This window comes from Chanodichthys erythropterus, chromosome 22, assembly GCF_024489055.1.
Source record: "Chanodichthys erythropterus isolate Z2021 chromosome 22, ASM2448905v1, whole genome shotgun sequence".
Classification (NCBI taxonomy): Eukaryota; Metazoa; Chordata; class Actinopteri; order Cypriniformes; family Xenocyprididae; genus Chanodichthys; species Chanodichthys erythropterus.
In genome coordinates, this window is record NC_090242.1 from 26,604,423 (window position 1) to 26,621,398 (window position 16,976).

At 35.9% G+C, this 16,976-nt stretch overlaps 1 protein-coding gene across 1 annotated transcript in view; it reads right to left on the reverse strand.

The window, feature by feature from the left end:
- The window catches only part of nrxn2a (neurexin 2a), a 431,583-nt gene extending 414,879 nt beyond the window's left edge, over positions 1–16,704 (reverse strand). Inside the window, exon 1 of the mRNA XM_067375006.1 lies at positions 15,981–16,704. Within this exon, the coding sequence (XP_067231107.1) occupies positions 15,981–16,704 (724 nt within the window). The remainder of the gene's footprint in view (positions 1–15,980) is intronic.
- Between the last annotated feature and the right edge of the window lie 272 nt (positions 16,705–16,976).

Consider the following 16,976-nt stretch of genomic DNA (forward strand, 5'->3'; position numbering starts at 1 on the left):
ATGAGAATCCAACTCTTTAACAGTATAAATAAGTAACTAACCCTACACCAAACCCTAACCCTGACCGTAACTCTATATGTAGTTAATTAATATTACTCAGTACTTATTTGAGTGAGTACTATGTAACTAAGTCATATTACAATAAAGTGTTACCTTAAAATTATTTAATCTTTTATCTTCACTCTAACTTCACGAAAATCTTCTTAAGAAAGAATTAAAGAAAATTCTTAAGATAAATTCTAAGAAATTCGTAAGAATGTTCCTAAGTACATTTCTTGAAAAATTCTTAAATTCTCAAATATTTTCTTAAGAACATTTTAATTTATTTCTTAAGAAGAAAATGACAGGCTTTGGTGTTATATGATTGAAAAGTGGATATTGCTGAAGACTCGCTGAATCAAAAAACCTTGATTGATGGGAGTTAAATACTCAGCGTTGTTTTTTTAATGCGGCATGTCAAGTTAAAATAGCCATTTTAAAAGAGACTGTCTCAGGAAGATGCAGAAGGTGCATTTTGACATTTTTTACCATTCAAGCCAAATAATTGTGAAAAGAACTGAATTCATGATTACATGCTGTCTGAAAGGTGGATTTCTGCATGTGTGCTTCAGGTTTGAGCCTGGGCAGCGTGAGTAGCGCTTTGAGCTCTTTTTCAAGGCTTATTGATCTTAAAGGGGACATATCATGAAAATCTGACTTTTTCTGTGTTTAAGTGCTATAATCGGGTGAATCTACCAAACCAGAAAACGTGAAAAAAGGACAACCCAGTAACTTTGTTTTGTTAAGCCTTTTTCTGCAAGCCGCTCAGATTTCGCTCTCCTTTATCTGTATGTTTCCACCATTTTGTTTTGGCGACAACGGTGTATCAGTAACACTGGTCCTGGAATGAAGCTGTCCTACACAGTTTAGTTACTACAACCCTGATCAAACACACTTGAATGTCTTCAGGATTACTAAAGCTACATGAAGGAAGGTGAGTTGGGTCGGAGCAAAACTCTGCAGGACAGCAGCACTCAAGTACGACCGTCCCTGAGCTTGTGATATGTCTCAGCTGTGTAAACATTATCACTGATTTGTTAACGGCTATAATAGTAAACATATGAGCCTCCATAAACTCCTGGCATCTGAGCCACTAAGGACGCAGTGGTGTGATTTTATTTATAAAGGGAATGTGTCCAAATAAATTCATATACCAGTATGTGCAATTCATTTCACACCAGACTTCTTTGCACATGAGGGTCAGTAGTTGATTCTCAAAGATGGACAGATACCAACTGTTCATGATCCAATTTAATATATTTTGTGATGTTTGCAAATTGTCTTTCTTAATGAGTTTCGTTAGCACGTTACTAATGTACTTTGGCTAAAGTTAGCATTGTTTCTTACTGTATTCATGGAGACCAGAGCAATGCCGCTCTTTTCATTTTTAACCCAAAAACGCTTGCAGTCTGTATAATTCATAAACACATCTTCATTCTTAGAGTCTCTCCAACAGTGTGTAGCTTTAGCCACGTTAGCTGTGCATGCTATCAAACTCATTCAGAATCAAATGTTAGCAAACATCCACAAAATCCATGTTATGATCTGTGTTATGATGTTATATTTGCTGTGTGAGCTTCTCTTGTATTGTTTATGCCTCAGTGTATTGGAATCGCGAGCTTGGAGGTTGGAAGCAGAAGATCATTTGCATTTAAAGGTACATACACCAAAACATAAAGTTTTTTCTCCCACCCAAAAATAGGCAGTTAAATCATGGTAAAATAAAGAATCCATGGGGTATTTTGAGCTGAAACTTTACATACACATTCAGGGGACACCTGAGACTTATATTACCTCTTGTAAAAAGGGGCATAATATGTCACCTTTAATAACTCTTTTAAACATCAAACACATCCTGTGTTTTATTTTCTCATGCGCAGCACGGATATATTTTTCTTCCTGCAGGGAGTGGAAACAGAACTCTGCACAAACATGTCGCTGTCACACATTGATGCAAATTATGAAACACAGCTCTTATTAGAATTCTGTTACTGAGTACTGGTACTGATAAAATTTGGAACAGTACCATTAGATTATTAGATACCAAATAAGAACTAATTTTATGAGAATTATCTATAGAATTATAAGTAATAAGTGAATTAAGTAAAAGATTAACATTTACTGACATTTTGTGGATGAAAACCATGAAAACATGCATTCCAGCATTCATTGTCTCTTGGCAGTCTGGTTTTATTTTCCACTATAAGAATTTTGAAAATGCAAAGCCACACAGGCAAACCAGCAAATGCACTTGAGTGCACAGGGATGGGATTTGGGGTGTCTTTCCTAGGTCTAAAAGCAAATCTGACAAGCTCCAACAAGCTCCTTTTATTAAACAAAGAAAGCAAATGCAAGCAATATCTAACACGAAGATCCTTTCCCCTCTGAGAAGGAGAGCTAGCATTCATTTTGACCTTGTCATAAAAATCAGGTGGTGTGTTGACAGATCATGTGGACCTAAAGATAACTGAGTGTTCATTGCATGAAAGAAAATAAGTGGGTGAATCATGAGAGACACTGAGTTGGAAAATTAAGTTTTATATGAATTCTCATCCTCCTGCGCAGATTGGTCCTCCTGACACTAAAGATAAACATCAATACTTATATATATATATATATATATATACATATACATATACACACACACACACACACACATATAGGGAACTGATATTATTTGAATTTTCTGTATTCTAATGAATCCAACACCAATAGTAACACCACTGTAAAACAAAGTCATTCCTTTTACTGACCATAGTTAAATCATAAATCAAAAAATTAGCATTAAAAAGGAATGCTACACATATAAAAAATAAATAAATAAAAATAAAAATAAAACACATTTTGCCATTATTTACTCCTGATTTGGTCAGAATTTTCAAGTTAACAGCTCACTGAATGGGAAGATTATCAAAAAAAATATATATATATAAAATTTCAGCCTGTTCCTCACAGGAAGCTATTATAAGGTTTCAAAAGACCGGGACTGTGTAGTATTGCAAAAGACCACAAAGCAAAATTAACAAGGCAGCTGAATAGACTCCAAGTCCTGTTCTAATTACTTGCTGAATTGTTGCCTAGTGTGGAAACCATTATTTGGCTTCTTGTGCCCTCTGCCTAGCACGGTAAACTATTGTGCTGATTACCGCACAACCAGCTACTGGCAAAAACACACAAACCCTGAGCCGGATGAATGTAGCTAACCTCACTCGCTTGCATTTTGGCCCCAGAAGAAATACAAAACGGCACAATGGCAGCAGATGCCTAACTGAAAGGAAAATACAGACATGCTTGCATCCTTGGCACACACAGCTCGATGTTGAGGGCAACCCAGACTAATTTGTGTTGATAAATAAGACAGACTCTCAGTCTACATTATTTAATCCTGGGGAGCGGATGGCCTTGTTTTCACAGTGAAAGCTCATTCCCTGTACACTTAAAGAAAAGCCTCTGCGAATTGAGTTTCTCGCACAAAGTAAAAAGACCACAGAAGGGATGCAGTCCAACATTACATGAAAAGGTTTTTGTCTGATGCAAACTAGACCTCTTCAGTGCTTTGCTCTTGCTTTTATAGAAATATTTAGTAGACTGTATGGGTGGGCAGTAGTATTTTATATTATATTATATTATATTTATTATATTATATTATATTATATTATATTATATTATATTATATTATATTATATTATATTATATTATATTATATTATATTATATTATATTATATTATATTATATTATATTATATATACAGTTGCAAGAAAAGTATGTGAACCACTTGCAGAATATGTGAAAATGTTAATAATTTTAACAAAATAAGGGAGATAATACAAAATGCATGTACTTTTTTTAGTACTGTCCTGAGTAAGATATTTTACATAAAAGATGTTAAAAAAATAGAAAAAACAGAACAGAAACAAATCAGAAAAAAATTGCTGAATTTATTAAAATAGCCCAGTTCAAAAGTTTGTGAACCATTTATTTTTAATACTTTGTGTGGTTACCTGGATGATCTACGGCTGTTTTTTGTTTTGTTTTGTTTTTTGCAATGGATGTTCATGACTCAAACACAACTTTTAAAAGAGGTTCAAACATTCACTGATGCTCCAGAAGGAAACATGATGCATTAATAGATGGGGGGTGAAAACTTTTGGAATTTGAAGATCAAGGTAAATTGTATTTAATTTGTCTTCCGGGAAACATGCAAGTATCTTCTGTTGCTTCTGAAGGACAGTACTAAATGAAAAAAATAAAAAATAAAAAATGATATTCAAGCGAAATAAGAAAAATTTGGACCTCTTCATCCTGTTCAAAAGTTTTCACCCCCAACTCTTAATGCATCGTGTTTCCTTCTGAATGATCAGTGAATGTCTGAACCTTTTTTTAATAGTTGTGTTTGAGTCCCTCAGTTGTCCTCCATGTGAAAAGATGGATCTCAAAATCATTCAGTCACTGCTGGAAAGGGTTCAAATATACAAAAGATGGTGGAAAACTGAAGAATCTGCAGGACCTGGAGAATTTTTCTGAACAGAGCTCAGTTTAACTGCTCAGGACAAACAAGAGACTCATGAAGAACCATCACAAAACAAAAACAAAAAAACAGTCGTAGATCATCCAGGTAACCACACACAGTATTAAGAAAAAGTGGTTCACAAACTTTTGAACTGGGTCATTTTAATAAATTCAGCCATTTTTTTTGTCTTATGGATTATATGTAAACATCTTTTATGTAAAATATTTTACTCAGGACAGTACTAAATAAAAAAATAACATGCATTTTGTATGATCTCTCTTATTTTGTTAAAATTTTGCACATTTTCACAGATTCTGCAAGTGGTTCACATAGTTTTTCTTGCAACTGTATATATGTATATGTATATGTATATGTATATATGTATATATGTATATATATATATATATATATATATATATATATATATATATATATATATATATATATATATATATATATATATATATATATATATAAAAACACACCATAATATATATATTTTAGAGGTGTGACGAGATCTCGTGCCACAAGATCTCGTAATATTAAAAGTGACTATATTTCTCGTCGAGGTAAAAAGTGGGCTCACGATATAAGCATGTCAGAGTTAAGTTCTTTTACTGCATATGGCAATTAAATAGGACATATTATACCCCTTTTCACAAGATGTCTCTGGTGTCCCCAGAATGTGTCTGTGAAGTTTCAGCTCAAAATACTCCACAGATCATTTATTATAGCTATATCAAATTTGCCCCTATTTGGATGTGAGCAAAAACTTGGCATTTTTGTGTGTGTGTCCCTTTAAATACAAATGAGCTGCTCCTTTTCAGAAGAGGGCGGAACTTTAGCAGCTCATGCTTTGGATACTCAAAAATAACAAAGCTGCAGAATCTCACGCAGCCAAAATGACGATTGTAAGTAGCTGTGTTCAGCTTTACATTGTTCAAAAAAAAAGTCAGACACTGATGGAGAGTCTAAAGAAGAAGTTACAATGTTTAGAAAGCAACTGGACATTTCTAAATGGTGAGTGGATAAATGTATGTATTATCTATGCTAACAGGGAAGATCGTCACCAGTCATGGGTGGGGTGACTCTTACATAAGACTCTTACATAAGAGTAGGGGGAAATCTGGAATCGCTCATTTGGAGAGACTGTTTATGATTTATGGGGATTGTTAAAAAAAAAAAAAAGGTGGATTTCTACCATTATAGCTTGGTTGTTTACACATACTGTGGACACACATCTGTGTTCAAACACCTTATAAAAGCGAATTTTGCATAGAAAGTAGAACTGAAGTGAGATTCATAGGTACCATTTTGTTGTCAAGACACCCACAAATAAGTGGTGCATTCCACAGAAGAAAATCCATGAACAGCATTATTAGACCGTTATCTAAGGCTGTACAATATATTAACCATTTAAAAATCACAATAAAGCATAGTGATATTGTGAAATCACAAACGCTGCAGTTCATTTAAATAAATATATGCGCTGTTGCACTGTTATCATTTAAATACGTGGAGAGCGTCTCAACAGCTCCATTAACGAACTCCATCTCTACATATGCTGTGAGTTTGGGTTGCTTATTGCATTCATCTAAGAACACAATGTGCGCCATTTCACCAGATTTGTAATTAAATCATTTATAAACAAACGCCAACACAGGAAAATACATCGATATGTTTCTAAATATGCAAAATGGTGTTCATTGCGATTTCAAAATAAAATTTTAAACCCTCGCTCTAAGTTTGCATGTTATAATGTCCACATGTTTTTGTTCAAGAAATTACAGTGGCTGCAGCATATCTATCGTAAAGAAGTGGCCAAATATTAAAGATTAAGTAGACATTTTAATGAAATGTTCGGCCAATATTAAATGAGTATTTAAAGGTGCAGTGTACGGTGGCTGAGAGAGCTCAACGCGCTGCAACTGAAGAAAACACATTCAAATAGAAAAAACACCAGCATATAAGGAAAACATCTTCATCAGTTTGACAACACATGCGCAGCAAAAGTTCACAACACAAGCAAATACAAAAACGCACTGCAAATAGCATAAACCAGGCCCGGCGATATCAAGCCCCCCTCTGCGATGATCTGAATGATGATGATGATGATGATGGCTACTTTTAGAATTAAATTAATATTTTAATTTGCCCCGCAATAATTTATAGCGCATCACGCATAACTGACGCATTGTAATATGATTAGCTAACTCCTCATTTAAAAAAAAACTACTTGTTTAACACCTACATCTCTTCTCATTTTTTTCACTACGTATGGGCCACAAGAGAAATAAAGAAATAAATGGTTAAATAGTGTTATCAGTTAATAGTGTTATCAGTTAATAGTGTTATCAGAACATGTTGAAGTAGAGCTCATCGCTGAGTTTTTAGTTTCACTTTCTGCAGTAAATAATTGACTGGGATTTGAGACATAAAATCAAGTAATTATAATAATGTTGTGAACATTTGCAGCGCGTTTCTGTATTTGCTTGTGTTGTGAACATTTGCAGCGTGTTTTTGTATTTGCTTGTGTTGTGAACATTTGCAGCGTGTTTTTGTATTTGCATGTATTGTGAACTTTTGCAGCATATGTGTTATCAAACTGATGAAGATGTTTTCTTTATTTGTTGGTGTTTTTTTTCTATCTGCATGTGTTTTCTGCATTTGCAGCGCATTAAGCTCTCTCGGCCACCAAAGCAGTGTGTAAATTTTAGTGGCATCTAGCAGTGAGGTTGCAAATTGCACTATAGAGAAGCTACGGTGGCCAACACAGGACAAAGATGTCATCATCTGAGACAACAGAGAGTAGCCAGGCAAGAAAACGTGCTCTATAGTGCAGTTTGTCCATTTAGGGCTACTGTAGAAACATGCCAGTGCAAAATGGCGACTTAACATGTAGGGGGGCCCGCAGTGTATGTAGATAGAAATGGCTCATTCTGAGGTAATAAAAACATAACAGAAAGAAAGAAAGAAAGAAAGAAAGAAAGAAAGAAAGAAAGAAAGAAAGAAAGAAAGAAAGAAAGAAAGAAAGAAAGAAAGAAAGAAAGAAAGAAAGAGAAAGAAAGAAAGAAAAAGAAAGAAAGAAAAAGAAAGAAGCCATCTTCAACAGTTTGCAAAGTATATTATTTGTATTTGCTATGGTTGGTGTCAGATTCTTCAAACAACAATAAGGATATACCACAGTATAAACAACACAGCAGAATATCGTCCAGCCCTACTAAAATGCCCAAATAAAAGTAAAAGCCTGTTTCCTTCATCTGCAGGCATGAAAGCATCCCATTAACGAGGAAACACTTGTGCCTGTCTGCAATTTTGCTTATGTGCCCTTTAAAATGGTAACAGTATTGATTTTAAGAGCTCTCAGCAGGCCTGTGTTAATGCGGCATATATATATACACGACACAGAAACGATGAGGATAACACAGTGCCTGACCAGCACTGCAGTTTATGCAGTGTTCATATATTGGTTTAGGACCTCATTAGCATGCCTGATGCAGATGCAAGAGAAAAGATGCACACACTGCTGATATATCGCTTTGGCCTAGATTTCCATTGTGGCGAGGGCAGCCTTAATTGATACTGACGGCCCTCTTAGCTTTGAGGGTAAAAGCCTGCAAAATTTCACCTGGGAGGTTTGACAAGGGCATGGCGATGGAGACCACTTCCCACTCACAGTCTGGGAATATCGTTAAATATGAAAAGACATGCGTGTAATTAACCACCACCGTTTGATGAGTCTCTGCTAATTCTTCAGAGGATTTGTTATATCAATACTTAACTAGAAATAATAATTACACTGTGACTCTTGATTATCTATGCATTTTTTAAAATACTCAAATACCCCTCTGTTTGATAAGTCAGTCTTCCGATGGATAATCCCTGGAGTAAAAGCAAGGATTTAAGGCGTACGAAAACCAATTGTTCCCTTTAATATTGTCCTTTACCAGTGTCAAATCCAATTTGCTCTATCAACTTTCAGGATGATTTATTTTTCTGTTCTTAACGTCTCTCCTTCCCACATATCTCTCTTCTTTTGAAGCGCCAGAAAATTTCCTCTTAATTCGAAGCAGCCTTGCTGGACTTGCTTCTCTCGGTACAGAGCAAAGCACCGCTCCCTGCCGACTCCACAGTGGGTAACCTGAGACTGCATTAAGTGAAAAGTCAAGCGTGAGCTGCCACTGTCTCTGTCCTCGCTGCCTGTTCAATTAGAAGGAGAAACTGGCCAAATATATTTCTGTATGAAGTCATGCAGATTTGGCCTCGGGTTTAACACCGTACCGCCATATGACAGACTGTGACTTCTCCAAAGGGCTGAGACATTGCTGAGCGGCCCTAATTAGTCTACATATGTCACCTAGAACAGTTTCTATGGCAAATTGCTCTACCATGCTCCAACACATGTCCATGTTTTCAACAAATTAGCACGGGAATATGCTACATATGTATACAGATCATACACGGCTAGAATTACAACTCCAAATTTCTTTTGCTACAGGTCTAAGGAGATAGGTGTGATCAATTTGTTGCAAAATATATCAAACCGAAAGCCTTGGGTATGATTTACTGGTGCTTTGTATTGGGTATCACATAATAATACTGATGTAAAATTAAAGATGTCTCAAGGTGATAATGCTGACATGATTTTGTGGATTATTACTTTGGTAGGTAGCATGATTTTCATTTAGACTTCTGAATTTTCTGTATCCTTTTTTTATAACTAGTTTCCCCCATTTTGTTTAGCTATGTTTACAGCAATAAAAGTCTAAAATATACATTTGATTTGAATGAAGCTGATATCAGGATACAATTAATACGCTACCCTTATCTTTCAGTCACATATGTTTGGGATGCTTTTTTAGCATATCAATCCTTTATTTACAGTTAAAATAAACTGTATCTCTAAGCAGCTGTAAACATGCAATTCATCTGATCCTGATCTAATGAGATCTACATCCAGAGACATCTCATTAGATATAAATGTTCAAAGCATTTTAAAAGGCTAATTTGCTGTAATATCAGATCATCTGAAACACACCACTGTAAAAGTGCTGTACGTTTCAGTGGTTCACTAAAGTCAGCATGAAATGAAAATGCACCTTATTCAAATCTATTTTCTAAATGCATGTTACAGATATTATTGTAAATGATTCATCCATGTATATGTTTCTCTTTTCTCTATCCTATTTTTTAAACTAGTAATTGTTACATCAAAATGTCATAACATATGCCAGACTTTGCCAATCATTTAGTCTGCTTGAAGGTGAAGTATGTACGATTTTATGTTAGAATACATTAGCTTAACCCAGTTTATGGTTCATTGGCTACTATTAGTATGCCATTCATGGGTTTATCTCCCTACAAAGTGTAAACATTGAGCCTCCCAGGCACCATCAGAACACCTGTCAATGTCTTTTCAGTTCAACCTATGAGTGTTTGGGGCATGGCTACTGTAGCAGGCGGAGCCAGAGGGTGTTTAGCCGGTGTGAGACCATGGATGATGCGTTACATGGGAAAAGACATTCAGCTTCACTGACAGAACTGCAAGACAAAATTTGCTGCATTAAGATCTGAAATAATTAAACAAGTCATGGACACATCAAAGCGAATGAGGCATTGTGATGCAACACACTACTGTGGATGCTTCAATATCAAACAGATAAATTTACGAATTTATAATGTTTCTTTCAATGTGTCCAGTGTAGACAGACTTAAAGGGTTAGTTCACCCAAAAATGAAAATTATGTCATTAATTACTCACCCTCATGTTGTTCTACTGCGGTAAGACCTCTGTTCATCTTCGGAACATTAATGAAGGTCTTACGGGTGTGGAACGACATGAGGTTGAGTAATAAATGACAGAATTTTCATTTTTGAGTGAACAAACCCTTCAAATGGTGTTGTGGCATGTCATGTCAAAAAAATGTGCCTGATGCAGATATGCTGGATAGGTTTATTGTAAGCGAAACATCAGCGTTAGTGTTAATTTTGTCAGCTTTTTTTTTTTTTTTTTTTTTTTTTTTGATTTAGGGAGTTTTCAGATCAGTAGACTGTGTTTTGTTCTGAAACATGGACTTAATTTGCTACAATGTTGCATTTTCTTCTTGGTTCAGTTCACTTTCACAAGGAAAATGCACTATATGTTCTGAAACAAACGCTCCATATGAGCCAAGTGTGACAGCCTTAGTCCTGTCTCAAATATACTTTTTAGTTTTTATCATATTTAGACTACCTTGTACTGTTTTTGTTTAGTCATTTTAGTCTAGTTTTAGTCAATGAAAACATTTTCGTCATGCTGCATAATGGTTAAACAAAATATCGATTACTTTACTCAAAATTAAAAAAAAAAAAAAAAAAAAAAAAAAAAAAATCGCAAGTGTTATAATTTGAGAAATGTATTTTTACATTTCATCAGAATTATTGCTATTTACCATATAAATTAACACACTCTCTGTATATATTATGAAAACTGGTAAAACAAGGAACTGCTCTCAAAAATGTAAATAATAATAGTAATTCCCATATTTCCAAATTACATTAATGTTTTTCTGTTAAAACAACAGCAAAAAGAATTTGTAATGTCAAACAGAGGTTGAGTAAGTGCATTTATTCAGCAAACACAATCGCAAAAAATATAGTTGAGATGTTTGGATTTTTCAACACTGCGAAGGTGTAATCCCAGATTTAGCGGCTCATGACAGAACACAGACTGGCTGAATGACACTTTCATTTAAGCAGAATATCTAAAATGGAGATCGCTGCACTCTAGCTTACTCGTTTGTTGGTGTTTTCAGATCATTGGCTCTTCTTCTGCAGTGTAGAGAGAGCGTGTGTGCATGGTTGCCAGATTCCAAAGATTAAAGGGTTAGTTCACCCAAAAATGAAATTCTGTCTTTAATTACTCACCCTCACGTCGTTCCAAACATAGAAGACCTCTGTTCATCTTCAGAACACAAATTAAGATATTTTTGATGAAATCTGAGAGCTTTCTGTCCCTCCATTAGGAGCAACGCAACTACCATATTCAAGGTCCAGAAAGGTCGTAAAGATTTACAAAATAACATTATCCAAAGAAACAAATTCCGGTCTTGAGTCAACAGAAAATGCATGTGTCGTGGTGCTCCCCCTACTGTCAACATTTTCTTAAACAAATTATGTAGTAAATTATAAATTATAAATGATGTAGTAGTAAATTTTCTCTATAATATATATATATATATATATATATATTTTTTTTTTTTTTTTTGTGCAAACAAAGCACTTGCATCACTTCACAAAATTGAGGTTAAACCACTGGAGTCACATGGATTACTTTAATGACCTATAACTGGACCTTTAATGTGGTAGTTGTGTTGCTCCCAATGGAGGAAGAGAAAGCTCTCGGATTTCATCAAAAATTTCTTCATTTGTGTTCCCGAAGATAAACGAAGGTCTTATAGATTTGGAACATCACGAGGGTGAGTAATTAAATGGTAGAATTTTCATTTTTGGGTGAACTAACCCTTTAAGTAAAACACCAGACAGAAAAGGTATCTTTTTAACAGAAAAGCTCTGATTGGGGTATTTAAACTCTTGACATCTGGCAAGGCTTGTACAGCAGTATGTAATATTTAGTCTCTTTTTTTTACAGACAAAAAGTGATTTTGGTAAAGTTTTTATTTTTTCACAACATTTTAGTCTCGTCTTGTTTCATCAAATAAACTGGAAGTTGATACAGTCACAGTTATCGTTTGATAACCTTATTGTCATCTCGTCATCATCTAGTCTTAGTTGTGAGAAAAAAGCTAGTCAACGAACATTTTTCTTCATAATTTTTGTTAACAAAACTAACATGCATTCGCTCTAGACAGACACATAGCAACATAGCTATATAAGGTATTCCTAATATGTTGGACCTTTTATTAAAAAGTAGCCTACTTTTACCTGTTCAGACATGCCTTCACAAGAACCCCTAAGAGTTGGGGGAGGTGTATTTGGGGGCATTTGTTTGAAAATATGATTTATTTTTGTAATTCTGCTAGGTGCCACTAGTGTCTCAGAAACGACAAACTTCACCTTTAAACCTGCCCCTGTAAGCTCACATTCTTCATCTTCCATTTCTGAGTGCAATGCCCACATCTCAGAATCACATTTTTCTGTTACATTCAAATGTACGTCACAGTATGGAAGAAAAGATATGTCACTACTTACATTTCATCACAACTTTAAAGGAAGGGTTCATCTAAAAATAACATTTTTTTACTCACCCTCATGTCATTCCAAAGCTGTATGACTTTCTCTTGGAAGACAAAAGGTGATTTTGAACATCTTGGACACTCTTGTCAGTATAACAAAAGTGAAAGTGGGCTGGGGTTGTCAAGCACCATAAAAGCATAGAAGTGGTCAATTCGACTTGTGTGCTACATTCCTAGCCTTCAAAGAAGAGCTCTGTGTGAGGAACAGACCAAAATTTAACTCCCTGAATTTTGACATCGGCCCTAAACTTCAACTCACTGGTTCACTGATCAGGTTCACATTTGCTCCACATTTGCTCACATTTGATCAGGATCACATTTGCTCCACAATCAGCTGGCGATTTGGTGATCAAAATTAAAGGAGCTCAGCACCCCTAAAACGTGGAGTAAGAAATGTTATTCTAAAATTTGTTCAGATTCCGAAACCATATCAGTGAGTACTGCAGTTAGTATCCTGAATCACCATGGTACACCTGTAATAAGTGTTTATTTTCAGACTATTTTAGTCCAGCGGGTCGCCGCTGTGGAGTAGCACAGGACCTGGGTGACTCGTCCATAGTCATAAACATAGAGAAGTAGCGCCGGTTACAATGTTCTTCCGCAAGACGCATGCAGTTCTGTTTATTAACTGCTAGAGCGTGAAACAAAAACAGCGTACCTGTGTGTGTAGTGCGTATGTGTTAGGGTGACCAGACGTCCCTGTTTTCCGGGAACAGTCCCGGTTTTTGGTGCTCCGTCCCCAACTGGAGCTGTCACCGGAAATGTCCCTGTTTGTTCAAAATAATCCGCAAATACATTGCAAAAAAGTCTGGCCAGCATACAGCATAGAGGTTTCTTAATAGTGCTGTTAAAATATATATTTTTTCTAAACATATCTCTCTATTAAAATATGTTAAACAGTTCAATACCGCTTTTCTACAGTATCCATACACCGGCACGCACATCGCAGTTATACAGAGCTATACAGTGATTAAGTATATATACAGTCTGTTTGTGCTGAGTGTTTTAAAGAGAAGTGAGCACATTTGCTCCACGATCAGCTGGCGATTTGGTGATCAAAATTAAAGCTCAAGGATTTATTTTAGAAATTGGCTACAAACTGGTATTTTAATTTCCCTATACGTTGTGTAAAGTAGCCTAACCAAAAAAAAAATTTAAAAAATAAAAATATATTTTATATATATTATATATATGAAATCTGAAATTTTCTTCTAAAATGAGCATTTTTATCAAGCTTGTATGTTTATGTTCAGTTATTTCACTTTAATGGCAATGAAAAGGACCTATTAATTGCCATTAAAATGAAATTACTGAACCTAAACATACAAGCTTGATAAAAATGCTCATTTTAGAAGACAATTTCAGATGGCACTTAGAGGCTTTTGCATCTGAAGTCTTCATATATATATAATATTAGAGTGCATTTGTTACAATAGCCTATATGGATATTACTGTCATATGAATAATTATATAGGCTTTAAACATTATTATATTATTATTTTATTGTTATAATTGTTTGGCATCCTAAAACACCTAAAACGATGTAGACTTTATATCACAACTAAAAAGATGTTTGAACCCTCTTTAATGTCCAGGTACAAGTCAATGTTGTTTCTTTGTTCAATTTGCACACTGTACATAGGGTTGAAGCTCTTAATTTTTAGCTTCCAAAGTGCACCAGATTGATGCATTTAACCTTAAAATGTACAAAATTTTCTTACGGGGGTGCATGCCCCCGGAACCCCCTGGTATGAACAGCTCGTGAAAATTAAAATAATAAATGTTGCAAATATTATTTGTGTTATTTATCTCACATTATATTTTGTAATGTGATTTTTCAAAATAGTGTAATAGTTTTTTGTAGTTAGGCCTACTGGCAAGTTATTTTGGTGAATTATCATAACCAGACCAAAAATCCCAATAATAAAATTAAATCATAATATTTATAAATATAAAATGTGAAACCCACAACAATAAAAAAAATTAAAATAAAAATAAAAATGTACTGTCCCTGTTTTTTTAATTAATAGATAATAACAAATGAGATTTTGGTGGTATTTTGACCAATCACATAGGAAATGTCCCCGGTTTCCATTTCAGAAGTCTATCCTTAATTTGATACTCATTTTAACAATCGGGAGTCATGTAAACATGACCTCACGTGCATCTTTTCTGGTCAGTCGTCATGGAAACATGAAGCCCTGGCGTTTGGACCAGAGTGAAAACAAACGACATATCACTGTATACCACCAGTATGTGTGAAAATACTCACTGTGGCTTTTTAAATGAATTGTTATTCATTCCTAGATTTATATCTGTTATTTTTCAGCTGTGGCTGACTATCAAACTAGACAATAAAAGAAAGTTTAATTTTTTTCTTTTGCTGTATACAACCAGATATGTTAGAGATGGCCATTTGTAAATAATTTACAGAAGATGAATTACATTGTGTTGTCCAAGTACCTGTTACTTTGTTCAATGACAATAAAGTTGAATCTAATCTAACCAATCTGATGACTGTTGTTACAAAAGGAGGCACATGGAGTTAACAGTCAGGAAAACCAGCTGAGTGAAGAAGGTTTTGTGTTTGTTACAGGGGGCTGCTGTGTGAACTATCACAATCAAGCTGGTGTTGTCTCAAAAAAAAGAAAAAGAAAAAAATCTGGATTTTGGAATTAGTTGAATGTTAAAATAATAAAGTTATTTTTCAATAGACATATTTTTTGTTTTTGTGTGAAAAGAGGGTGGGTGGAGGCAGTGGGGCTCATTGGGTGCTCAGCACCCCTAAAGCTCTGACCCTAGAATCGCCCCTGACCAGAACAATATTCAAAATGTGTCCTTTTATGTTCCAAAGAAAGAAAAATCACCATGATGTCATTCCAAACCAATGTGATTTCCATTTTTGGTTGAGTTATTCATTTAAACACACAATTGTATCTCTTTCTTAAAAGTTTCAATATTTTCCTGTATTTACACCAATCTACTCTCAGATATTGCAAATATTTTGGCAGACCAAATGTAGTTTAAGTGCATAGGAAGAAGATAAGACCAACACTCAACCAAACGATTAGAAAACAGGCAGGCCAGATCAGATAATGGTTAATAATTTCCAACTCTTGAGTTGGAAACATTTTACCTTGAAATGATAAGAACATCTTCACGTTATGTAAAGCCTTAAGCACATCGCCTTGCTTACCTTCAGTGCAGTATTTCCCTTTGTAGCCAGTATTGGAGCAATCGCACAGCACCTCGCTGTCATGAATGGAGCAGCGTCCTCCGTTGCTGCAGGGGTTTTGTTTGGTACACAAGTATTCCAGATCGTTCTTCACCCCCTGACTGTCCAGGAGGGCAGGAGGAGTCTCGCCTAACTTCAAGTTGGCGATCAGGCCTCGGAAAGGCGGCTCGTATTTGACCGTGCTGGACGTGAGGGCCGAAAGACGCACGTCCGGTGGGATCCCGCCCACATACAAGTCGCTGGCCACCATCATCTCCCTTCGCTTGGACTTCACTTCCGCCACTTTGCTCTCCCCGTCCATCACCAGCATGGTCTCACGGTAATTCCTTGTTAGCAGCACGCGATGCCAGCGCTCGTCGTTGACGGGCGTCTCCATGTGCAACGAGGCTGGCTCGCCGCAGTGGATTGCGAAGCGCAACTGCAGTCGGCCGTCATTGATCAGGAGCTCCAGGAAGTCACAGTTACCGCCATCGTCCAGGTATAGCACTACAGCTTTGCTGATGTTTGTCTTCATGGTGAAGCTCAGCTCTCCGGTGGCTTTCGCCTCCCAGGGTCCATAGCGAACCCACTGGCCCGGCAGACCGTCAAACTCCAAGGCTGCGGTGACTGTGACAGCCACCACGAGTACCAGCCAAACGGAGGCCCGCGAGAACTTCGCGCCGCACCTCCACTTCCGCGTCATCATCTTCCAAGCGTGCTCCTAATCCCCCTTTTCTAATGTTCTGTTTCTCTTAATCCACTGCAGAGGAGAGATTTATTCCCAGCCTAGCGTATTAATTTATCTGGCCTTTTCCAAAATAGTGCTGCAGAAATAGTAAGGTCCCAGTTTTCTAAAAACCCCCTAGTATTTAAGAGTTTCTTTTCACTTGATTCTCCATCTTGATTCTCCTCTGAGTAACTCCATTGAGGAACACTTCTGAAAGCCCATGTAAAAAAAGAAGAAAAACTCACACGGTA